General features: G+C 38.5%; 1 protein-coding gene across 2 annotated transcripts in view; it reads right to left on the reverse strand.

Moving 5' to 3' along the window:
* The window catches only part of VAV3 (vav guanine nucleotide exchange factor 3), a 148,976-nt gene that overhangs the window by 102,420 nt on the left and 19,590 nt on the right, over positions 1-26,966 (reverse strand). For both annotated transcript variants that reach the window (XM_074546198.1, XM_074546197.1), the window contains exon 2: positions 18,207-18,323. In XM_074546198.1, coding sequence (XP_074402299.1) covers positions 18,207-18,323 — 117 coding nt within the window. The remainder of the gene's footprint in view (positions 1-18,206; positions 18,324-26,966) is intronic.

The raw sequence follows: 26,966 nt of genomic DNA on the forward strand, positions 1-26,966 counted from the left end.
ACTTACATTTCTTTTGCCCCTGCCCTTTGACAGACTTCAGATGACTGTTTTTATATGTTTCGAAAAGAACAAGCAAATTTTCTAAACTGAAACCGCCAGTTTGTACCCTTTGTATATATATTTTGGGTGTTTGTGACCTTGGATGTTTAAAATTGGCATACAGATATTTTAGAAGGAAAATAGTGCTTACATATTCATTATTGATTGCACCTCCAATACTGTTTTAGGTATGCATCCTGCAGTTTAAATGGCATGTGGTTCCCTCACTCCCACTGTGTTATTTCACTTTAATATTTAAACAGATTATTTGTCAGTTTTGACCCTTCCAAGAACAATACTCAGAGGAGGCTGTGTAATGGCATTTTTCTTCTTCTTTTGTGCTAAAAGGAGAGGAAGAGCTTTTCTTCCTGTCTTGGGTGAACCAGTCACTGCCACACTTCTCCCTTTTCTGAGTTTACTTTAACCATTGACTACACAAATTTAACTGGTGTGCGGCTTTGCTTAGTGGTATCAAGTCATACCCGAACCATGCATTTGAATTTACTCCAGTACATAATCAATGAAGATAGGAATATTTAGTAGGCATAATTACAGACTGTATATCTCCTTATCCTCTGCAAGAAAAAAACCTTCTCTGTTAGAGCGCAAAGGGAAGTGAGCTGTTCTCTTTGCTGCAGTTGCCCTCAGCTCGCTCACGGTGGCTCACAAAAGCCCACAGCACTCTTTAAGGCCTCACACTCTTAGGAGATCTCTCTACCAGAAGAGACAGGGGATTAGATCAGCCCAACAGAAAAGCACCTGCCTCCAACACTACAAAAATATACACAGTAAACAGGATGGCATAACTCTGACATTTCACTCTCTTCCACTCATTTTAAAAATCATCAGATTTGATACGGGATTTAAAAAAATTAAAACTTGGGAGGACATGCTGCAACGGAAGTGGCATTGTCAGCTTCTATTATTGAAACTTGGTAAGAGCCGTGGTTTGCTTTTCTCCCTAATCATATGTTCACTTAGATTTAAAAAAAAAAAAAACCTAAGTACAGTTGCAGTAGTGGAAGAAAATATGCAGAAAAATACATTCCCATCATGTTTGTACCCAATTCTCCTTGAGCTGGATCCTTATACTGAAAATTACAAAATGAATGAGAGAAACTAACTTGCTATTTTTATTTTTTACTGTCTAATTATGGTCTTATTACTAACAACATGCAGCAGCTTGCAGGCTGTATTATCTATATGCTACACCTCCAAAATGCCACTGTAGAACTAAAGAGAGAGTGGGATTGATTCATTTCTTTTTTAATGGTTTTAAAAATGCTCTTCTGTAGCTTTCACTTGTCTGGATCTTGAAAAGAACATTTTGAGTTCTTAAAGTCTGTGATGGGGATCATAGTATCTATTTTAGATGTAGATACTGTGGTAAATAAGAGCATACCAGGAGATAAACTATTATTCACCACATAGTCATATTTACTATTAAGATGTCTCTTGGAATTTCACCAGCTCTGCTGACTACAGAAACTTTTGTCCTCTACTTTATGCTCTTCACCCACTGTTCTAACCCAACTCTATGGTCATGTCATAAACTACATTTGAGAAATGGCAGGCAGAGATAGAGGAAGGGACAGATTTCTTAGCATGTTATTCTGAAAGGCAGGTAAGGTCCACTGCTTATTTCCCAGCTCTGCTGCTTCAAGAGGCAATCTGCCACAGCAGAGGCAGTAATCTCTGACATTAATATTGCCTCTTGAAGCACACAGCATTGTACCTACCTTTTGCTCTAGGTTTTATGTTTCTAGGTTATACAAGTTTTGCTCTAGGGTTCATAGACATTTCCAAATATTTATTGTGGAATTGTGCTTCAATACATTTGTGAAAGGGCGCGGGGCAGAACACATCCCAGACTGGCAACAAATCAAAAAGCTTCATCTAAGACCAACTTCAGTCATCACTATTTATGATAAAAACACCAGTAGAACATATGAGTACAATGAAATTCTTGACATGAATTTAGTTGGGCATTTCAATCCAATACACTGAGACCAAACCAAGCCCAATATCCCAAGCATTATTAGTCCTGCTCCCGTCAATCTCAGCAGCAGCCTACAGTGAGCAAATGCAAGAGCCAAATGCAGGCAAGCAGATGCACCTAGAAAAACACACCAGTAAAGGTCATGCTTTGTGAAAAACAAAGGCTCTCACATCATTTGTAGTCAATGCAGAAAGGCATTTTGGGGAGATAAAATTCAGAAAAAATACATTTCAGTTAAGCAATGTTGCATGAGTGGTTTTATCAAACATGAAAGATAAATCTTGTCCAATAGCAACATTCTCCTAGCATTTTGTCATAGATTTTATGGTCTCAATGAAAGCCACTACTTGTGCAAGTGTTATATTTTTATGGGTCAATTATTGTGGGGGGAATTTCAAATTGAAAGCTGCAATTCATATCCAGCAGTAATCTGAATTACACCTCTACCTTCTTTTTTTACATCAAACCTCAAACCAGGATCAAAATGTATACAGGTTGATGAACATGAAATTGAGTGAAACAGCCTCAACACTGATTTTTTTAAAAGCTGTTCACCATTACAGCTTGTAATTTTATCCAACACTACCTGTAATGTTTCTTAAAATTATGTTCCTCCACATATCTACCTTTTTACTTGTCAGGCACTCATTTCACTGCTCATAGGTATTTCCAACAGCACAAAAATTCCCTTACTGCATTCATACCAAAAATAGTAGCAATGAAACAGCATCAAAACCAGCTTAACTGAGGCAGATGCATGAAATATAATCTTCAGACAACAGCAAAGTCAGAAGCTATGGAGAGATAGAAGTTTCAGGAAATAAGAGCAATGTCAACAGGCGAAAGATGTAAGTTGAAGGAGAGAGAACGAGGCACTAGAGGAATACAAAAAATATAATTCAAAAGACTTAATGGAGTCAGCTTCTGAAGGGGTTTGAGACTACAGAAACATCACCTCAAAAAGTAGAAAACAAGGTAAGGAAACTGAAACAAAACCTGTAAAGCAAATGAAACAAAATGAGAGCAAGGAAAATAAGAGTTTCCTGCATGGTAATATGTTAAAGAGATGATCCATGTTTTCCACCAAAAGGAACAAAAATATCAACATAGAAACTTTGCAAGCTGCATTAACACTGTTGGCTCGTTGCTGTAGCTGAGGTACCACAGGCAGAGCACACACAGCAGAGACTTTGTGAGGTATCTGGATGAGGACAAGACACAGTCTAGATTTAGCTTTTTGAAACTTTAAATTACTGCTGTTCAAGGATAATACAGCCATAAAAAAACCACCCTCATTCAATAATTTTACACTTAGCCTATGGAGAAATGCCCTTAAGAGCTGCAAATAACAAATGATAATTATTGATTTTATATGAAGATGAAGGCCTAGTTGTTGGTCAAAAATACATGTTACATACATAACAAACAGGCCAGGCTACTGCTGGACAAGTTTAAGTTTTCAGTGGATTTTTGATTACTGATGTACTCTGGTTTCTCACTGTCTGTGACACTCAGAACGCCCACCACACATCTTCAGAACTTCTACAGCTCATTAAGATCCAGCAGAGCAGGCAAGGAAAATAGCTTCTGATGATGAAAATAGCTCTGCCTTGCTAGTTCAGGGCTCCTCTGTCTATGAGAAGCTGCACAGAAAGGGCACTTTTTTCCCTTAAGACTCTAGTCTGCCAGGTGAACCAAGATGGATCAGTTTTAAGCCATCATAAGGTCTGAGGCACCTGTCAGATGGACTCTTTCCTACCGGCCAAACAGCTTTGAAACCAAGGTACAAGGTCACACCACAAAGTGCTTGAGAGCGCTGACTTGGCTTTTAACATTTTACCTTACACTATGAAACAAATTTTTTCAATTCCCTTTCATAGAGTTCTACACTTGCAAACAAGCAAAGAAGCAGTCATTACTCTGGTACCATACCTACCAAAGCAACCAATTTCACTGCCTGAGCAAACTGTTTTCAGTGTGCACACAAAGAGCAGAACAAGAGTTCATGTTAGTAAATTTAGATTTAGAAGCTTCATATTTTTCTTTGTATTAGAGGACTGATTTTTTTTTCCACATAATCTTATGAATTAGCATAGAAAGCTGCTCAGTTTCTCCATGAGCCTATAATATTTTTACTTGACAAAATATACTTTCTCCCAAATGCTTCTGAAAACAACTGCCTCTAAAACAGCATCTGTATGCATTTTCCATTTCTGGGCAACCAGTTGGAAAATAACTCAGCTTTTTAGGTTTGCATTCTCAATAGAGTAGTGCAATAAAGCATTTTTTATGACTCACAGAAAAATATATCTAAGGAGAAAAAAAGCCTATGCTCAGTAACTTGTGCCCACTTTCCTAAAGGAGACACATCTTTTCATTAAGTATAGCCGGAAACATCCTGACAACATTTCCTGTTGGTTTATTTGCACATACTCCATCTACATCAACAGTAGGTGAAGACCTGTCTTTGAGACCTTTCTATGCCTCAGACAGCCCAGACTGCCAGCACTGCCCTGAGTCTCTGCTCTGCAAACACACACAAGCAGAAATGCCCTGTAAAAGCATGAACACACCATAGAGCACACTGCACTTCCCTGCCTTGCCTGGCATTTTTTGGGTCAGCCCAGAGCTGTCTTTTGGCACAAGACTCTTGCTGTTTTCTATGTAGCATTTACTCCGCAAAGTAAATGCCTGCTTATCTTGATCAGCTTCTGGAGTTCATAATCCAGGCTTCTAAAAACAAAAAATTGCTATTGCTCGAATATTTTTTACTACCTTGTTTTTTCTGACACAAGTCCTGTTTTCTGGATTCAAACACCCCAAGTAGTTTTTAGCCACATTTGTGAGTACTGATTTGGTAAGAAATAGAAAGTCATGCCCTCCTCTCAATGTTCTTTATTTCAGTTTTAAATGAGGAATCAGTTAACTTCATCTTTGAATTTGATAAATGAGCTCTGAGACATTCAGGAAAAGTAAATCTGGTACAGGTACATGTCGGATTTCTCGAGGCATTCCAGCAGTTCATATATGCATATATTGATCCAAATACATTACAGAACAATAGATGAAGTATAAACAGTTATATGAATAATCTTGCCTAAACACTTGTCTGTTGCATTACAAACTGACTACTGCTTAATGTCAACTTTCTTCAAGAAAATATGGTTCTAAATAAAATATACAGCTTAGTTAAAACCTCCTTTCAACAGTTGTCATGGTTTGAGCCTGGCACAGAGCCAGTGCCCCCCATGAAAATGCCTCACCCTGGTGTCTGCTGTGAGATGTGACCAGGAATAAGCAAAACAGGCTCCAACTTAAACATAAAGGACACTTTATTACTTAAACTACAGGAAAATAGGGAAAGACCATAAGGAAAAAGAAGAAAAGAATTGAAAACCTTACAAAACCACTTTCCTCCTCCCCACTCCCTGACTTTCTCAATCCGATACATTCTCCCAAATCACCAACTGCCCAGCCCGGCACGACACTTTAGTATACTCAAACTGCAGTTCATGAAGAGGAAAGGAGTCCTTCTTGTTCCATAGGCTTCTCCTGGAAACACACTGAAACCTCGGATGCTTCCTTGTCACTTCGGCACCGCCCGGAAAAAAAGTCCTTTTGCCGCTTGTGACATGTTCCTTCCATGCCCAGTGCTCTCACCACTGAGACATGGCCAGAGCTGCTTTTAGGGTTGTCTTTCAAGGATGCCTTGTCTCACTCCAAAAAGGCACAGTCTCTGCTTTTGGGACATCTGTCCCCCCCATATTTTTCCAACCCCCTGGGGCCGGGGGGTCCTCACGAAGAACCCTCCTGGTTTTGAGCCACTGCGTCCCCCTAAGTGCAGTCTGTGTCACAGGACCAACTGAGTCCATGGCCACAAGAAAAAAGTCCAGCCAAAAGGCCACTCCAAATCATCTCTCCCCATCCAATCATCTCCACATTCTTCGGGCCAGGTCCTTGTCTCATCTCATCTCTTATCTCCCTTCTTATTCAGCTTCGAGGAGGATTAGCATTTTTGCAAGGCCCCAATCATGCAAGAAAGGGTTAAAAGTTTTCAGTCTCTGTCTGTCCCGGAGCGACTCCCACGCACGCTGCCCACACGCTGCCGCTCCGGCCGGGCACTCTCCCTCCCCCCTTCTCCTCCTGGGCGGCTGCTATCACATTCAGACGCCGGCTCTCTCTCTCTCTCCTGGGGGGGGGGGGGCTGGCTGCCCGAGGGCTGACTCCCTGGGATCTTCCACCCTTCCATCCTCGAAGCCCCCTCAACCCCCATCTCTGTCCAGGCCCCGGGCCTACCGCATGGCCGCCCCTCCCCCGCCCAGCAGCAGCGGGCTGGACGGGGGGGGAGATCTGACCTCCTCGCCGCGATGTCCCAAAGAGAGAGATCCAAGGGCAGTGCCCTGCTTTTAACCCCTGTGTATTCTCGGAGGTGTGTCCAAACCCCACTGGCTACACCGGGTGCCAGTCTCAAACCCAAAACCTTCATTGGTTTGACCACAGCTTCCCAGAATTCCCACTCCTTCCTGGTCAAACCACCACAACAGTTTACAAATAAATGACAATATCTTATAGCTTGTAAATCCTAAAGCAATTTTACTGAACTGCTGGCAAAATTCTAAGTTCCTTCTCACAAGTTCATCTTGGGGGGGGGGGGGGGGGGGGGGTGTTCTGCTTAGACCAAGGAAATAAAACTTCAACAAAATATCAGTGCTAAAAACTCTTTTTTCCCCCCCGAGTTTTGGTGATGCTAGACAACAAAGACTGTTCTCACTGAACAGTGAGAACATACAAAAATATGCTCTGAATAAAATGCAAGAGGAAGCCAATAAAACCAAACCAAATACTACTACTTTAGAAAAGAAAAATTAAGGAAGAGACTCTCATATTCAGGTTCTAAAAAACTGCAGGAATTTCAACAGAGCCATAGTTCTCCCTCTGATGAGTAGGGTGTACTACTCTGCTATGCAAAAAAAATCTGAAGATGTATTTAAAAAGCACAGGAATAATAAGACCAGTCTTCTAGCAAAACCAAGAGACAAAACAAAACTCCAGCAAGAAACGCGAAATGCATGAATGGAAAAGGCCCAAGAAGAGCTGCAGGATGGGGACATAGAGCAGACTGTAGGGCAGAGTGGTGAGAAAGGCAAAGAATGCAAAGGAGACAAGGCAGCGATGAAGAGTAAATAGTAACTAACCACAGAAAATTAGTTTAAACATTAAGTGATGAAAGCCTAAGTAGGAATGATCAGACTGAATTCTTTGGGTGTCAGGCAAGGGTGAGCACAGGGCAGCACCAAGAGGCAAGCATGGAAGAAGGAAAGCAGCAGTTCTGCTGCTCAGAGCCTGTGGCCAGAGCATTCTGCTGCTTGCTGTGTTATGGCTTTGTTAAGTCTGAAAGTGGCACCTTTTTCTAGTATTTAGCACACTGTTCAAGACACAGTCTTGGATTAGTCACTTCCACAAGAGAAACAGACATAAGCAATTACCTGAAAGCCCCACAATTTGAATAGAAACATTCTCATACACTCCCATTTAACTCTGTATCCAGCATCAGCATGGTTAATCTAATTAATAATACACACAAAGCAAAATTTAAAATCAGTTTAGTTGTGACTCCTACAGATTCCAAATTCATGCCACCCAATTGTGGGTGGCAAGCCATCAAAAAAACCCCAAAACCTAAATGTCAATTACCTTGCAAAAGTTCAAAAATCAAAGTACATGTTATGCTCAAGTTGCTAGCATTCAAATTCTCTCACTACGTTTGGCTAGATGCTTGCAAGATGTAAGAAAACTACTCTCTTCCCTGTGGTCTGAAAAAGAGATTAACTCATATTCCAATTTGTTTGGTTTTATAAGAAAATGTTCATGGAAAGGGAGACAGCATTGAGAATTTTATATCAGATGTCTGGTCTAGAACTCACTTTTTCTATGACAAAATAACATGATAAAATTTGATCGTAATATTAATATAAATAAAAATATTTATCCTAATTTAAAGCAACTTTGTACTAATTTGGCCAGGAAAAACCTGTTTGTTTTCTAATATGGTGTGATCATGCTTTCAACAAACATGTTTTTGCAACTGAGAAAAACCATCTTATATCCATCTTCCAAGTTAGCATATATAAAAATGCAGACCTCACCACTTTGAAAACAGTATGATGACATTTCTAATCAGGTGGTTTAAGGACTTTCATTAACTTCAGTGAGTTAATTAAACTTCAAGATTCCTAATGAAGCTTGTCTACTAATACCCAGATTGCTTCTCACAGATCACAGACGGTGTCCAACCACTATTTAAGGTACCCAGATTGTCTCAACTTTCCTTTTAGTTAGCTGAAAAAGTCTAAGGGAGGTCCTCCCCAAATCAAAACACTAAAATTCAGTCTCAGAATAAACCCAGAACTACATCACTCAACAATATTTAGTAAAGCAAATAAGTTCTACAAGAGGCTGCCATATACACAAGTGCTTAAATCTCAACAGATGTTTATGTACATATATATAGTACTTTTCAAACAAGCTGGTGGTGACCAAAAGATATGATAAACTCAGAAGAAATTGCAACAGCCAAGTAAACAGTCTTAAAAATGTGCACAGCTATTCTTGGCTAGCCACTTGTTTCAAACAGCCATTAATTTATTATTTATTATCTAAGTGAGGAAAGCATTTGAAAGAAAACTTGAAGGTAAAATAGATATTAAGCAATTGGGTCCTACTCCTTCTTCTGCTGTTTTTGAAGGCATGAATACATCACAGAGGATCACTCCACTGCATGGCAACTCCAACCCTTTATCAGGACTTGGATAGTGATAATATTTAGACAAGTTAAGTCAGCTGTCTGGACAGGGCTGCCACAAGCTTAGCACTGTGTCCCTTCCTCATGCCATGTTTTATTCTCCAAGGCTTCTGTCACCTCCTAGTTATCTCCCTCAGCCCAGACACAACTCCCAAGCTAGGTTCAGGTACAGCAGTCAGAGGGCACACAGCTGGGGCTATGCCTCATACTGCTCAGGAAGATTATTCTATTTTTGTCTGTCACTGGAGGAGAAAACAGCTACATTATGCCCTACTGAGTCACTGTGCAATCAACAGCATCTCTTTAAACTGCTGTGAGTTTTGGACAACAGTGAAGGCTGAATGGGAATTAGTGTAAAACTCCCCAACCCACCGGTGACCTACATTCAATTTTTTGCTCTCCTCTAATTCAAGAGCACAGGCAGTAAACCCTCCCTCAAGTAATTTACATATTTTGGTTAAAAAATTGATTACATAGTACACTGAATTATACAGCTCATATCAATTAGCCACTGCAGGAAACACACATGTCCTTCTACAATGTCAGTGATGGAGTTTTGCTCCAATTAGTTCTACTTGAAAAACCCCTTAAACCTTCCAGCAACTTAAAGCTGACTTGGGGAATAAATTTTACTTATGTGAAGTAGGCCTCAGTTGGCTTTTCCAAAGTAATTTTGTCAAGTGTTCCTTACATGTTCCCAGAACAAAATGAGATCCAGTTGAAGACCTAAATCCAACCTACTCAAACTTATATACAGCTCTAATTTGGCAATTTTGTCATAATAAAGTTAAAATTTGTGTATGAAAATACGCTCAGAATAGTACATTCCAAAAATTTAAGCAATATCATTTTTCAGCCCCTTCAGCATGGTGCCGCATTACAGTCTAACTATTGCCTAAGGCTCTTCATAGGCTGGTCTAGAGACCCATGCAGGCATATCAGAGTTTTAAACTCTAACTGGATGAATACTAAGGCCTTATTTACTTGTAGAGGTTAGCAGTAGCTAAAGGCTGCCATTTAATTTCACTTTTGCTAATAGTTTTATTTGCCAGTACTTTTATTTCCTCTGTAATAGTACTTTCTACTTAGCAACTGTCATTATTTACAAGTGTTTCTAAACACATTGCCAAGTTTATTAGCTAATAGATTCATCATAAAATTTTACACTGAATGATTTAGTTGTTGAATGGTTGGTTTGGAAATTAAGTCCTCAGTGTTCAACTACCAATGTTTCACTTTTAAAATCTCATGAAGGCATGAAAACACTAACAACTTCTTTAACAGAACTTTTCTAAATAAATCTCATTTCATACATCAAAGTTTCATAAACAACATCTAAGACTCAAAACCTATGATCCCACATTTCTGCTATAATACATTTTGAAAAGAAGAAAAAGCCATTTCCCTACATGTTTCGGCGTTTACAGAGAAAGATGCATTAATTTTCTCAGCAAGATAGTTTTTGTGATCTCATCAAATACAATGTAAGCTTTTCGGATTTACAGATAAATAAATTGCAATACACTCTTCTGACGTTTTTCCATTACCCAGCTATTCAAGATGCTTTCCAAAGGCATGTGCTGTTGACATTTATTCATATTAATTATTGTGTCAGAATTAAGAACCAGAGAACACAATTCTTGATCAGCAAACACTTCTCCAGCCTTGCCACCACCTCCAACAGTTTGCAAACATTTCTCATTAACTCGTACCTATTTCCTTTTTATGAAATACTCAAACTGTGTTTCCTGCTGCAAACCATTCACTGCCGCTTTCACTTTCTACTGAAGCTGGACAGAAAAAGCAGTGAATGAATTTGCAAGCAGTCTAACAACCAGAGCATGCCTCAGGTTGAACAAACCCTGAGCTTTTTATACTTACAAAGAAACAAGGTGCAACTACTGGACTTTGCACTCAAGTGCACTCCTGCTTTCCACAGACCTCCCAGTCATACAGAGCTGAAGGCAGTCCCCTCCTTGCCTGCAGGAAGAGGGGGAGCTCAGCAGACTGAGAAATCGTGGCCTGCCTGGCTTTCCCCCAGCACAGGAACACTTCCCAAGTGTGGCCCAGGATGTCAGGAGCAGCTTCTCTTGAAGAATGCTCCTCATGCCTAGCTCTTCAGAGGAAATAACATTGGCTGGGTGATGGTTTAAACCACATCCCCCCAGCTGCCAATTTGTGCCTCTGAGGGGGAGTCCAAGATTAGCCCAATCACTCTGGTGGAGGTTCAGCACAGATGCCCTTCAATCATCTTTGAAACCCATGATATAGAAGAGATGGAGGGAAGAAAGGCAGAAGGGAGAGAGGATGGTTAGAAGGCATCTTTCAGTACCTCAAATCATTCCAATGAAAAAAAAAAGGAGGCAAAAAACCAAATTTAGCCATTTTACTTAGTAACTCTCCAAATTCTTCCTTCTAAAACAGAGTAATAAAAGTAATAAAATTCATTACTTTATAAAAAACTACACATAATAATATATAAAGGTAATTGAACTACTGTTGTCTTCATTAACAAATACAATGAAAGACATTTGGCAAGCAACATGGGGATTGGTAAATATTTCAAGTTGTTCAGTTTTCAACACCATTTTCATTTGTTTGCACTTCCCTGCCTCCTTCTCTTCAATTTTGTCAAGATACAGTCAGCTAAGATGCAAAGTGAACTGCAGGAAGCAATAAGAAAAGCTGGGAAGAGTGCAAAACTCTGTATTCTAGATAATCCACAGTGCTGCTTGGGTCAGCTTTTGCCCAGACAAAAGGCCAGACACAGAGGAACCACACTGAACATTAGGAAAGAACAGTTTACAAGCACCATAGTCATTAAGCTAAGCTTGGTATAACCAAACCCCTTCATGGATAAACCAAAAAGAAACTGAATACATTTTATTTCGATCCTGCACAAAATCATTTCCTATTTTAAATGGGGTGTCCACTTTACTACTGCTTTTGAATAAGGATCCTACTATATCTTGCACACGACCTTATTTCAAGACAAAAAACGTTTCCTATCCTTCTTTGGCAGTGAACAATTTCACTATCACAGCATAAAATACATACACAAACCTCTTCAAAGTTGATATGAACCTCCTCTACAAATCACTCATTTATTACACCTTCTGGTTTTATTTGTAGTTCATATTATTGTTATTTAGACCAGTATTTGTAAATTCAGGAAGTCTGGGTTTAGGTGCCAGTTTCACCACCCTCTGGTTACTGAAATGCTTGTATTACAAGCACTACAAAGAATTAATAAAGTTTAAAAAATCTGTATAAACAAATGTGTGAGAAGATTTAAGTCTTCAAATCTGTTAAAGCTACTCATGCTTCAACCCTCCTCTTTCTCTTTGACCTCAACAGGAAACATACACTACCAGAATTCAATGTTATAAGTTCAGCATCCTCAAGATAGGTCAATCAGACACAGATAACATTTGGTGGTCTTAAGAACAAGAAATAAGGTGGTCTTAAGAACAAAGAAATTAGCACAGAAACTCAGCTTTATTCTCTCATATTAGCAGTTTCTTGTTAACCTTGGCTTTGTAACTGATAACATTTGCTGAAAACTAACATGACTACATTATAGAACAGAAATATCCCAAACACTCTTTTGGATGAGAATTTTTCATTAATGATCAAATATTTGTGCTGCATTCAATGCTTTGTTATATGGTCAAACCCAAACATTATTGTTAACATTTTCATCAACTGGAAGTCAACAATATAACTTTAAAAGCTGTGACAGACCTGAAAGAAATTAATAAAACGCCATTTTGAAAGACCAGCGAGGTGACAGTCCACCAGTATTCTAGAACAGAAACATGCAAGACCATAATCCAGAAATATTCTGGCCTAAATACACATGCTCATGCAGAAGCTATAAGTTCTTGCTAATGCTATTAGGCTTATTGAAGATAAATGCCTAGACATTTGCAGACTACCTGGCACTGATCACTGCAACCAACTGTTACAATTAATGACACTAAATTTATATAGCATTGGTAACAGTCTCCCTGGTTACACTATGGCAAACCATTTCTGCAAGTTTTCAGGGACATTTCAGTAATGTGGTTCATGAGCTATACCATGACTCAACCCACTTTTTCACCCACCTCAATGCTTTGCTCAAAACCATGATTTAAGTTCTTTGGGGCTGGAAGTGATTTTTTTTTACCATTTGAAGGATGATTTTAGGGAGTCTATTAAGTGCTTGACTTTTATTTTTTTTATTTCTACACAAACAGCAGTGGTAACTAACAAAAAAGGTCCTTACATAGCAAGCATTTCAGCAGTTTTGCAACAGGCTAGTATCTTCTTGCACATTTTGTCTAAAGCATCTCCATGGAGAAGAAAGCTGAAACCTGTCCCTTTCTTCTGTTTCTTCCTTCCTCCCCACAGAGAAGTACATCTTGGAGAAGTTCAAGTGTCATTTATCCCAAACCAGTCCATCTCACTGAAATGCTACACTGAAAACAAGCTAGCTTCTTGAGCAAACCACTACGAATTTTTTTGGAGTTTATCTTACAACTGAAAGAGCTCAGACAGTGAAGATACAGAGCTCTGCATTTAATGATAGGCTTGTCTTTATCAGTTCAATCTCTTCATTTTAGTATCTTCACAAAAATATACTATGTTTTGGCATGTTCTGCAGTTTTAATACAACTCTATGAGCATGAAGTGACCATCTTTTGCTCTATTATTCCACTGATTAAACTCAACAAACAAAACATGAAACAACTGCAGATAATCAGAACTGTTTCACTTTTACTGAAGATTTTTTAGACACTTTTCCTGGAAGGATGTCTAATTTTTATAATAACAGTTGCTTTTTGTTGTGTTGTTTTTGGTGTGTGTATTTCACGCACATCTGTCCAATCTTCCTGGAATCCATTAAACCTGAGGGAATTTAACACACTAGGATTCTCAACTTCAGCATGACTTTCTCCTGCATCACTGCCCAGATTTCCTTTGCAGTAAGGGAGTGACTGAAATGATCAACTACGTGACTGGAGTATATGCAACTCAATATTTTCACTGCAGTTGCTTGTTTTCACATAAAGCAGCCTTTTAAGTGTCAGAGTAAGCTACACTAGGCATTGTATATGCTTTTAAACAATTAGGTACTTATTTCATTGGTGGCACTTGATATTTGAGCTCCTTGTTTGTCTTTTTAAAATCACAATTGTACATTATTTCTGGACATCTAATGCAGTATCCCTACAAGGGGGATTTCTATGTTTATATTAGATCAGTTATATCATGAAAACACCTCATGCTCAGCTACACATTCTTTAGGAAATTAAAAAGCACAGCACACAAAGGGTGTTTTTCTGACACTTGCTGGACACCATTAGCCCCACAGGAACCCAAACACAGCTCTCTGAATCCAGGGAGCATCTGTTGACATCAACAGAACTAATCCTCAGATTCCCATTTCTGCAAGACATTAGTTACAAACTTCCTTCAGAGAATAGGGATAGCAACAATTTGTTGTGGTGCAGCAAGCAACAAAGGCTGCTGCTGGAGGAGCGTGCAGGGCTCAGAGCTGAAAGAACAAGTACCAACAGTGTTTGCCTATTCTGGCACACAGGTAGAAAGGAAGAACCTGACAGCCCTGAGGTAGTGAAAAATGACTCTCCAGCATGGAATTCAGAATGAAAACACTGTCTGGCACCTCCAGTGTGTGGGAGAGCATTTCATGCTCTGTCAGGAACTTAATGCAACAACACTGAAATTTACTGATAGAAAGGTGAATGAGTGGGAATGGGTGAATACCACAAAACTCCAAGAAAACCAAGCTATATATAGTTTTTAAAAGGACGATTTAAAGAACCTTCCTACTCCTGTGTAATGTAGCCCCTCTTTTTTCACCCACTGTCTAAAAATTAGAAACCAGGCTGTTATAGTTTAAAGAGATGAAAACTCTAATCTTGTAACAGCTAATATCAATATTCATACAGAATGTACATTAAAAAACACATGACGTTACCTTCTTGCTATTTTCTTACCCTATTCTTTAGCTATTTACATGTTGCTACTTCAGCTTCACCTCTGATTCCCGTTCACTCCACATACACCCTTCTTTTTCTCTAATCAGTAAGAGATCAAAGTCTCTGAAAAGTGGAGCACAAAGTTCAAGTCAAATTTCCATACACTATGTCAAAGCATCTGGAAACAGCTCATTTACCTCTAACTACTAAGTGCAAGCTTCACCATTACAACATTTTGTAACCAGTATTTCAAAAAGGCTGTTAAAAGTCTTGTGACTATATTGGCAGGATACAGCTGCTACTTCTGCAATGCTCAGGGTTTGCCTGCCATTTTAAAGAGTTGAAAAATATCAGAATATTAAAAAAAAAAATAAAATTGGTCACCCTAATCAGGTCTCTCACCTTATTTCTCCCCTTCAACCTTACTTCCTTGAAGGCACATTGTTCATTTACAGCTGACACATGGCTGTTGTTCCCTCCACTAGCATGTTTAAATAGTCACTAAAGTCTTCATACTAAACAAAACATCCCATCTTAAGATAATAAATTCAATCACAATTTCTTTATAAACTAAACTGAAACATTTAAAAGTCCCAGATAAGGGTTACAGAGACACTTCAGCAACAGTTTATATCTCACCAGAACTAAGACATCTGAAGAGAGATTCCAGTACATTGAAATGCATAAAAAGTAATGCACATGCTCATCACATCACTTATTTGAGCAAGAATTTAGAAAACAGTAGTTTAAAATCATACTCCTCTCTTTGTTTACACCTGTAATCATTTTAAGATCATTCATATTTTGCACACATTTAGAGAGCAGTTTAAAGAACTTTTTTAGAAATGGCAGGATGACTTGCTTGCAGTAGCAGGAAAAATCTGCAGCACTATCTTTTTGGCTTTTTGCATACATACAACGTCTGTTCAAGGAAGCTGGACATGTACAGCTGTATCACAGTTGTTATTCACAGGAAAATATAATGAAGGGGAAAGTTCAAAGCCAAGTGAAAAGCCAAGAACAACTTGAAAAAGATACACTTTCCTATTCTTACCACTGTTACTAACACTCAGAATTTCCCAAGTAGTAAATACATTATTAGATATGGAATTGAAATCCCATGCCACTTGAAGATATTTTCTGCTTACTGTACAAACAATGCACTTAAAGGAACAAAAATAACTCAGCACACCTCTTCTTTACTTGCAATTTTATTAATTTAATGCAGTTACCATTTTTCCTTCCACATCCATAGATGGCCTGAAACTCACAGCCCCTTTCAGAAGGTCACTATGTACTCATTTGCCCAGGCTATAAAACATAAAGCTCAGCCCTTCTGAACTCTGCCTATGCCAAGCTCCACTTGTGCATGGCAAGTTTCCACACAAGCACCCAGTGGGAGCAACTCAGCAGCTGGGCCATCAGGCACCTGAAAGCTGCTCAACAACCATGGCAAGGGCTGCACAGCCCTGTTCAATCCAGCAGAGCCATCAGGCACCTGAAAGCTGCTCAACACAAGCATGGCAAGGGCTGCACAGCCCTGTTCAACTCAGCATCTCCACCTCTGCTTGAGCAGCTGCTTCCACGCACAGAGCTCATCTCATGAGAGAATCCCACAGAGCAGCACCTGACCTCAAATTTGTCACTGCAGTTTCACCTGATAGCTTTCCAAGAAAGGCGACCTAGACTGGACAAGTCATTGCTTGGATGCACTACAAGTGGAAAACAAGCTCCAGGCATAATTAGTCTATTTGTGCTATACGGAGGCCACAAACAGTAAAAAAATCCATGTCTCAACATTCAAATTGACTTTGGGGAGAGCAATTAAATAACATGGATGAAATACAGTTGGGTTTTTTTTAAACCAGTTATTTCTATTTAAGTAAAGTCATATTCCAAAATAAATTCTGTTAAAATTACATATCAACAGTACCAGAAACGTTTTTGGGTTAAATTCCCCATTAATTCAGAAACTGTTTTTGCTGAGTATTCAATGATGCAGCAAGAACAATTTGCACTGTAAAACCTTTTTTTAAAACTAGACTGTATTAAAAACAGGATATCTTTACATGGCACAAAATGAGAAACTTTCAGCAAGCAATTTTAACATGCAATAGGAAAAAAATTCCTTAGGCATAGGTATCAAAGGTTGAATCAAGCTTTGAGATATGACGTAAATACCTTAAATAGGACATGGCTAGTGCACACGAAACAATAAAATCCAACAATTTTCAATTCTTCTGCTACTTGCACAATCAAAACAATAACAAATCTCATTTTTAATGAGCCAAATTTGTACAAAAGGACCATATTTTAAAGAAAAGCTTTGTCTTAAATATGATTTGTGAAGACAAGACATTTAGCAAAACTGAACAGGTGCAATTATCAGGTTATCTAATTTAATGCTCAAAAGACTTAAAACCAGACAGAAGATTGAGAAAAATAAGTAGCTATTTAGGTTAATGATAATCACAGACCCATTTCAAACAATCACATTGCAGCCCTGATTCATTCTTGCACTCTTACATCACCTTTACCTCTATGTCTACTTATAAAAAGAAAAGTTTATAAAATTCAGACAGTAAAATTATGATCTCTTTTAAAAAGCAATAATGCTAAAGATAACACTAAATTTGAATAAATAACTATTTTTAGTGCTACTTCAGATTATTTTTAGACATTTTCCTGTGAAATTAGGTAATGATACTATGACTCAAAAGCAGAAACTAAACATGTTGTCAATGACAGATCAAACATATGTAGGAGGCTGAACAACAGACCGGAAAAAGCTTTACATGTAGAATAAGTAGTCAGACTTACAAAATATACTGTAAATATACTTTGTAAATATGAATAGTCACATTAACCTATCATAGCTGTGTCTTGAGCTTTACAGCAGGTTAGGAAAAAAAAAACAAGTAACCATCAAAACTAATTGTGCAAGGGCAAATTCTCTGGGTGAATTTCAAGCACCCGAGACTACAGAAACATGTTCTGTGCCACCACATGGGCTCACAATGTACAGGCCCAGAGTTTCTGAATCCACACAATTTATGCCCAAGTGATTTCACCAGGCAGCACTCACCCACAGCTTATCTTCTTCCATTTCATTTCCCTTTAACTCAGCATCTTTGAAACCATTTATCTTGGCTTTTCACATGCTCAGAACTTTCTTGCCAAGTATTTTTCCCTGCCCTTTTTTAGCCCCTCCAATACAAACCTACTTTTTCTGCTTTTGTAATTCTTCTCCACTATTTTTTTCATAACTAATGCTCATCAATTATTCACAACTTTTATATCACAGCTACCAAAAAAAGTATTGTCTGTGCAAGCAGCAGAACAAAGGTGTTACTTGGGATACAATCAAGAGCATCCTTACCTTTCCAAAATCTCTCACGTCAAACAAATCAAATGCTTCAAAAAGTTCACTTTTCTTCATTCCAAAGATTTCACAACATGCCGAAAGAAAAGTCCTTATATTCTTCAAGCAGAGAAACTAGGGGAAAGAAAACAGAAATGCCAAGTGTCAAGTGTGTAAATTAGCAATATACATGCTCACTTTGGTCCCAAACACACCGTAATATTTATTAATACATTTAGTTCTAAGTGAGCACTTCCTCTGTGCTGTGATCCTCCATTGGTCTTAATTCTGCCATAAACTGAATTCTCTCCAGATTCTTAATTAACCAAATTCTGAGTAGACACTTTGTGAACAGGAACTATTTTCCCTCTTTTTACATAAACAAAAAGATGTGACAATGTGCTGCTAGATACATAATAATCTAAAGACAGGCTTACTTTTCAGCTCCCTATGGACAGCAAAGAATGAAACAAATAAGTTAGCTTTAAAAAAGTATATTAATATGCTAGAGTTATTATTCATGTATAAATCAATCATTTCATCTGTTAAATTCTAGTTTGAATGTTTAAGGAATGCATGTGCACTGTTTTCACACACTAAAGACTTTATACCTATTCTCCATCTGGCATAGAAGAGCAGATGAAGTTTGCAGTGAAGTCATTTAAATTTAGCAGACATTTAAGATGCTCAGACCACCTTGAATTCCATACTGAATCAAAGGCAATTTCCCTCTAAGTTATCCACATGCATCAATGATCATCTGAGTCTGAAAAAGAATAAAGCCTCTGCCACAATGATCTCCTTAAAAGGCTTTTAATGCATTTTCCTGTGGATTGTTTTGTTTGCCAGACCTTACCAGGCCACAAGACAGTAACTGTCAAGAGCATCAGTAACTTCAGAGGGATAGCTAAAAAGGGTAATATGCACTCTTGATAATAATTAGCTCCATGAGGTGTTAGCACCTTGTGAGGACATCAGCTTCCTAAAGATGTTGCTGTAGTCTTATGAACCACAGCTAAAATCAAATACAATATTTATAAGCAGCAGCATTTCAAAGGACCCTGCACCATGCTTTGAATATGCATTTTAAAAGTACTGACACAGCAACTCAGTATTACAACAGAGTTCTGCATGTTTTAGCAGATTCATGAGGATCACTCACATTAGGATGGATTATAGAATTGCTATATATTACATCTTCCTGTTTTGATCAAAGCAGTATTTTTGATATTGAGTGTCACAGCTGTACCAATTCAACAGGCAGCCCTACTTCACATCTTACAGAGCTACCCAGTGAGACACAGGAACAGAGGAGCACCTGATAGACCAGATTTACAGCAAGGGCACACATTTGAAAGCACTGATCAACAAGAGATGCTGCAAGAGCAGACAGCTCCAGTCAATGGCCGTGGACATCAGGGCAGCCAACAAACTCCTCATAAAGCATCACAGAAACCATTCCTGTGCAACCCAAAGCTGCCAGGAGAGCACCTGTGACTGACCAGGGCCTCACCAACATTAAGGATTCCCAGCTGTGCTGGGTGGACCTGCACCCAGGACCTCCACCTTTTTCCCCCCTTTCCAAGAGCCTCTCCAGCATGCACCTCCCAGCTCTCACGGGGCAGTCATCGCTGGGCTACACACTGAGCTGCCCAAGGACAACGCTGTGTTTATGCCAGACTGCTTTTATGCCAAGTGCAATTTTAAGAATTAGTCGAGCTTGCTTAGTCAATGTGGCAAGCTTATCTGGTTTTGCAGTGATTATAATTTTGAAGTCAAAATTGCAAGGTTAGAAGGCCAACAGATGTTCAACATAAGTGCTTCCTCCTCCATCACATAGGCAGAAAATGAGCTGGTCTTTAAAATGAGGTTTAAAAACAAGATGGCACATACCAAGTTATTATTGTTTTCTGCTGTATTTTTCCCCATATTTTTTATCATTTTTCTTAAAAGCTATCCATGGCCACTAGGTTTGCCCAATGCACAATACTGATTCAACTTGAATACCCATCTATTTCATTACATCAAAACTCTCAAAAATTTTCCAGTGATTCCCACTGGAAAATTCAGCTGCCTTTTTGAAACCTAAGTTTTGATCTTATATTAGTTAGTGCTGAAGTCTCCCAGTGCAAAGAAAGCTTACAGCTGCATTAAATTGTTTATCTCTAAAGGGAACAAGAAGTTAAGGGAGAGACAGGAGCTGTCATGGGCCTAAAATCCGACCTAGATTTGCTAAAGAGCATTTTGGTGAGTTGCATTTAGCTTCTTAATATAGCTAAAAGAACCATTTAAGGGATCAGCAGTTTTTCACAAACAAGATGTCCTCTCCCTTCAGCAAAACCTCTCCAACTGTTCTTACCAGACATCTCCTACAATGAAACAAATACGGCAGCATTTTTCCAACAAGATTTATTAGTTGCCTCTAAATTTAAAGAAATTGGAAGTAATTTTCTGACATCAGCCTTTTGTTTAAATTATTGTTACTATGAATTATAGCTAAGCAGATTAGAAAGCATATTACAAGAAATTACAAGCTCACATGTTTCCAAGGAAATGTTAAAGCACCAACACTCTAAGTAGTAAATTCAAAATCTCTAAGTAGTAAATTCAAATTCTTTGGAATATTCTAACAGTAAGAATCTAATTCCTCATCTTGCTCTGCCCCTCTTTTTTGTTTTTTAAATGCTAATTCATTAGCATGTATCATTATGTTAAGCAGGTTTAAGCTAATTATCATCTAATTTTCAATAGCCATATAACACATAACATGCAGGCTCTAGAAACCAGTGGTAAGCATCTGTCAAACCTGCCTGTGCTTGAGATGGGAGCACATCATCACTGAGTGTGTGCCAGGCAGTGCCTTCAGCAGGAGAGGTGTCCTGACATCACAGTCTAACCCCTTGCAACTTCAAAGACTGCTTAGTGAGTTCAAATTGGCCCTATAATGATACCATGTCCATCAGTTTTCTCTTGTAAAATCAAAATGAAATTCTTAATACTATTAAGGTAACCACAGCAGCTATAAGGATAAAGCTGCAAAACTACTAGAACCAAAAGCATACTCATATTTAAATGAATCCATTTTGCAGTACAATATATGAAAAAGTCTTTTAAAAACCCTTGTTATGTGCTGCTAATGTTTCAGAAAAATTATTTGATTACATTACCCAGAAAACTTTCAGAATTCTCTCCAAAACTTCTTCATACTGCAATCTTCTAAAGAAACAGTTTGCCTCATTGACCACAAAGGTTTTTATCACTGTGGTTATTGTATGAAGATGTAAAGATTAGTAAGAGAAGCCTCCAAATTAAAAAAGAGCATACTGCTAAAACCTAGGAAGTTCTATAAAAGACAACCTTCCTCGCTGGCAGTAAGAAAAAGGCACCATCACTCTGCAGCCTCTCATTAGTAAGTACAGTCCTCAGGATATTTGGAAGCCTACTGCATTATTGTGTTTCTTTTTTCAAAAGAAAACATTATAGTTCAGCACACCACAAGGGAGATCATTAGAGCAGCTGGGTACCCAGTTTTCAGAGAGGCAAGGAGAGCTAAACCTCACTCAAAGTCTCCTCCACAGGAAACACTGTCTTGCAGTACAAGAACTGGTCTCCATTAAAAAAAATAACATAACTTAAAAACATTCCCTTGGAATAGTTCATGATACATTTTTTCACCCTTTTTTAAACTACATGGCTTACACTACAGTAGTCCAGAATTCTCAGTTCACAGATCAGTAAAATATTGCAGTAGGGTAGTATAAGCCATGAGCACAAAAAAGTTGACACTAGTGAGAAATTCAACTTCTCTCTTGCTGATCCACAGACATGCCACAAAAGAAGACTATATCCAGCACTAGAGACAGATGGACAGAAATCACAACCCATCCCCATTCTGTGATTCTGTGACGGGGGCTTAGGAGCCTGAACACACTTTTCAGTATTAACAGCTACAGAGTATGAAAACATTTCTAAAACATTCTAATGTTTCACTACTACATAATGCAGCCACTGTCAGGGCTGCTGAAATGGTGTAACTCCTGTGATAAACCACTGTGGGTATATGGAATAGGTTCTAGTGGCCTCTGGTCTGTTCTACACTGAATGTAATTTTGCAAGAGGCACTAACTAACAGCATTTATTGAAATGACAAGCAAGTTTGGGGAAAAAAGTGGGTCTCCCACCTTAAAAAAGCAGGTATGGTTTATATAATTGGGATTGTATTTGTCTGAACTTTAAAACACAAGACAATGGGCAAATCCAATTATACCAGGTCCCGCAGAAATAGTATACTGTTTTCTCCCACAATATTTGCCACTTCACACAAAAACATTTATTTGAGGCTTTTTCCACACAGAACATTATTGTGTGCACTGACAAATATATAGAAATATTTTACAAAGGGTACTGAATAGAAATGACTAATTGGATACTAAAAGCACAGGCAGGTCTGAAGCTGCCCACAGGGAAGAAGGATTTCTCAAACCAGACCTTTAATGAAGTGAAAGATGAAATGCAAAAGAAAAAAGGGGGGAAAAAATCATATAACCTCTATTCCCATAGTCTAAGAGGTATGTCTCAAAAAACGTATTTTGGCACTGAGGTACTTCAATGGAATAAAGGTCTTTTTGATACAGACTATAATATTCAATAACTCAACATATCCTCTGCACTAAAAGCACTTCTACAGGCGTTCAGAAACCAACACAAAGAGCTCTGAAGATCAAATTGTGCCACAAGACATTTAATGAAATTCCGACAGAGCAACACCAGTCAGGGGAGTGAAAACTGAAAGGCCAAGAAATGACAAGTATTCAGGAAAGACAGAGTTCTAATTCACTTTTTTTATTATTTTAATTACCAATAGTGGGAAGGAGGAAAAAAGCTGTTTGTATTTGTTTCAACTTCCACCTCCTCTTTATGATGATGATTGAGTCACAAGCACAGATATTCAGTCAGAAGCCTGAGAAGCTGGCAGCTCCCGTGTCTGGATCGGCCATCCACACTGCCTAAAGACAAACTAGCAACATACTGAAGCCTGAGTTATCTAAGGCAGTCTAAGCAGATGCTAGGCTCTAAGGGGTATTAAATCCAGACTGGATCACTGTCACTTATTGACAGGAAAGGTGTTTTTTTTTTTCCCCCCACTGTGATTCACTTTTGCTGGCATGGAATACCCATCCCTTCAACACCGCACTTCACAGGTTTTTGTGCATGTTGTGTTCCCAGCCCCACACAGACTTCAGGAGGCTCCCAATAACTGCAAAGAGACTGAGACCAGTTGCTCCTAGCCACCATCATGTAGAAGCTATAATAAAAGAGTAAAAAACATAGAAAAGGGACTCTACTTAGCCCATTTCTCACTAAATACACTTCATACCCTGTGGAAGAAACAAGGCATGCCAACCACACCAAGTCCTGAAATCTTCCCCTCCTATTCCTCCTCTAAATGGCAGCACTTTATAAACTACACAGCTGCAGCAATTTGTCTTTGCCTTATCTTTAAACAGCCTTCTATGCAAAACCAAAAAGCAATGGCATTTTACATTACAGCATGTTACAGCAAAAATAGCTGAGGAAAGGTCAGGCTTTGAAAACACATATATAAAAGAAGCAATGAGAAGAGCAAATTTGGCTTCAATTGACACATCTCAGAAGGTACAATTGCTTTGTTTTTTAATTGTGAAATACTGTTACATGCAAGGAAGCATATTCAAGTTTGTCAATATGTGAGATTTTTCTATTCCTTATTTATGTTCTTAGAAAAGCAGAATTAAACTAGAAGTCAGAAGAACAGAAAAGCAAACCATTGCCATAACACTTAAATGCACTTTCTACACCCTCAGTGCTTACTACAAAACATGAGCTCCTGACCTTTCCTATCTGTTCCAGGAATGATGATGAGAACAGATTAGCTAGGAATCTCTCTTTTTTTTTTCCCCACTCTGTTCATGAGAATACATGCAAAAAGGAAAACACTGCACTTTTATACCTGTTAAGCAAGAGGAGAAATGCAAACATTTCCATAATGGATTTAACTGGAAGAATTGCTTTTGTACATTCTGTCACCAAGATTGATAAGTGCAAGTTGTTTCAGTGAAAGAAAGCATTGAAACAGAACTTGTTCCCTCAAAATTTCCTTCAAGAAGTTGATTCATGCCCTGAGGGTTGCAGATTCCTGTCTTCTCACTCGTTCCATTTGCATTGGTATTTGTTGCAACAACTGTGCTGATAGGAACAGCATCAACTTCATTAAAATGCTGTTCAAATCCTGCCGAGTCTGAATTTGAGAGAGATCCCAGTACTGGCTACTGTGAGCAAACAGCACCATCACCTCGAGTCACCAAGCCAAAGTTACACAGCAGCAAGACCAAAACTGTACCATGAACCTGCACACATAAAAGAGCAACAGTAACTACAGATAAAGATCCAAGGGTTTCATCAGTGCCTACACAGTGTGCATGCACAGGAAACTTCCAGCTCCCTTACAATTCTTTCAGCCACATCCCATAAAGGGAGAAAATCAGGTACTTAGAGATACAGCTGCTCGTATATCAAGAGCCCCTTTCCAGAAGCCAGGCTGGACAGTTCCCCATCACATGCCATCTTTGACAGAACAATCCCAAAAGGAGGGTTACTAAATTAGGAGCACATTAAACTTCTACTAGATGTCACAATGATTTTCTTTTTACTCTCTGTATGTTAATTAACACCAGATTACTAGATACTCAGACAAAGCCCCACTGAGATACTGACAGAATTGTACAGTCAGGGTTAACAATTCAACACAGAAATCATTCCTGGCTCTTCACAGATTTCAGCAGCCAAAGTACATTAGATTAGTTCTGCTCTGCCAAAAGGAGTAATTATCACTATATGCAGTAAAAAATAGCTGTAATGATTTCTAAGTGAATGAAGTATGGACCCAGTGATGAAGTCTTAATTCAACATCTATTAATGTCTTTTCATAAGCCAGCAGGAGAGAAAAGAGCAATGTCGGACTCAGGAATGGCATTTGTAACATTTTTCTTGTTCACATGTGTGCAGCTTTTCTTGGAAAAATCTTTAAAGCCAGAGTCTTACTAAATGAAGGCAAAAGGGCCATAAGGAATTTACAGAGCAAGACAACACAAGAGGATGAGTGATCCTATTTTCAATAAGCAAATGAAAGCTAGCAGGCAAGTAAGCATATTCTTAGATAAAATCTATTAACTTGCAAATTACATTTAAAAAAGAAACTAACACACACAGGAAGAGCACGTCACTCACATCAAAGGAATTCAGTTTTACATTCTGCATTTGACCTCTTGTTCAGCAAACCACCTCCATCATTCAGAGGATCAATATTTCTAAAGCCCTAAGCAGAAGTAAGCCAAGCAAATGTTAAATACCTGCCAAACTTTGCTCTCAAAAAGCCACAAAGCAGGTACACTAATAAATATGGAGGAGACAGCACACTGAGCTCTTTGTAGAGTTGTTTGAGGTTCTGATAGCATTACATAACTGAAGCATTTTACTAGGAAATGTGCTATGCAAAGAAGAACAGACACCTTAATTCATAGGATTAAGGAGCAGCCAGGGAGACCTGTAGTGTTATTACCTTTCCAGATGTGGGCATTCTTTGAAGGCCTGCACAACACAAGATGCTGTATGAACTATAAAATGAATTAAATTCCTCTGAACCACTGCTAACACTGTATGAATATTAATAGCATGTTCTTTATTTGCTCAGTTAATGTAGTAATTAAATATTCATAAGAAAGCTCTTAAAATTCCTAACTCACTACTATTCAATTGTGTCTATTGCATTTTGGCTTGAGTATGAAGTTTTGTTTATGTATGTTTGCTCTTCTCTGTGCTTCAAAGAAAGAAAATGGAAATTGAAACTTGGAAAAGAGCTGAGGAAGCACAAAGGATGCTCCACTTCTATTAATACTGATACAGAGTGAATAGAGGGCAGGGAAAGAAGTTCAAGACTTTTTGTGCATTACTAACTCTCTCCTTGGCATTAAAGCATTGGTCGAGCAAGTGAGAGCAAAGAAACATTGGAATTCTCTGTGTCCCTGAAGTCAAGTGCTCCCACAAGCCATCAAACTGGCAACACATGGGAATACTTAGATCATCAAGCCCCCACTACAGGAATTCCCTAAGAGTAATTGGCAAGAAACGGGATGGGAGAACTCAGGACAGCACCCTGTTGCAAAGAGCAGTTTTTAGAGTAGCCCTTGGTTCCCCACTAGCAAGACTTAACTAAATCTACTCTGCAGTATCTTGTCAAAAAATCAGCAGCTGGAACACAGTACTAACCACGTGAAGCACAAAGAGACTGGCTAGGGAGTTCCTGTGCTTGGTTACCTTTTCAAATAAGTAGCCCTATCTGTCATATGTCCCAAAGCTGCATCTCTAAAATGTATTTCAACAAAGTCCTGAGTGTTTTACAAGCAAATGCAAAAAGAAGGAGGGCAAAGGGAACATGGAAAATAGTCCTAAGGAGAACATGAATAGGAGGAAAACAACAACAAGGAAAAGAGGACTCCAGGAAAAGGAATAGGAAAGGGGCAGACACACACTAAAACAAAAGTTTAAAAAAGAAAATCAAAATAGATTAAAAGACCCAGGAGCAAAGAGTACTGAAATAATAAAATACTTGATTGATTAATTGTGTGAGACATGAAATAAAAGCCAAACACAAGAAAATAATGTGTTAAAATTTTGGTGTTAAAATGCTCCAGGCAAAACTGTTTATGAAAGTGCCATTTAAAGTAAGACTGTAGTCACTGT

The sequence above is a fragment of the Zonotrichia albicollis genome, chromosome 8, assembly GCF_047830755.1.
Source record: "Zonotrichia albicollis isolate bZonAlb1 chromosome 8, bZonAlb1.hap1, whole genome shotgun sequence".
NCBI lineage: Eukaryota > Metazoa > Chordata > Aves > Passeriformes > Passerellidae > Zonotrichia > Zonotrichia albicollis.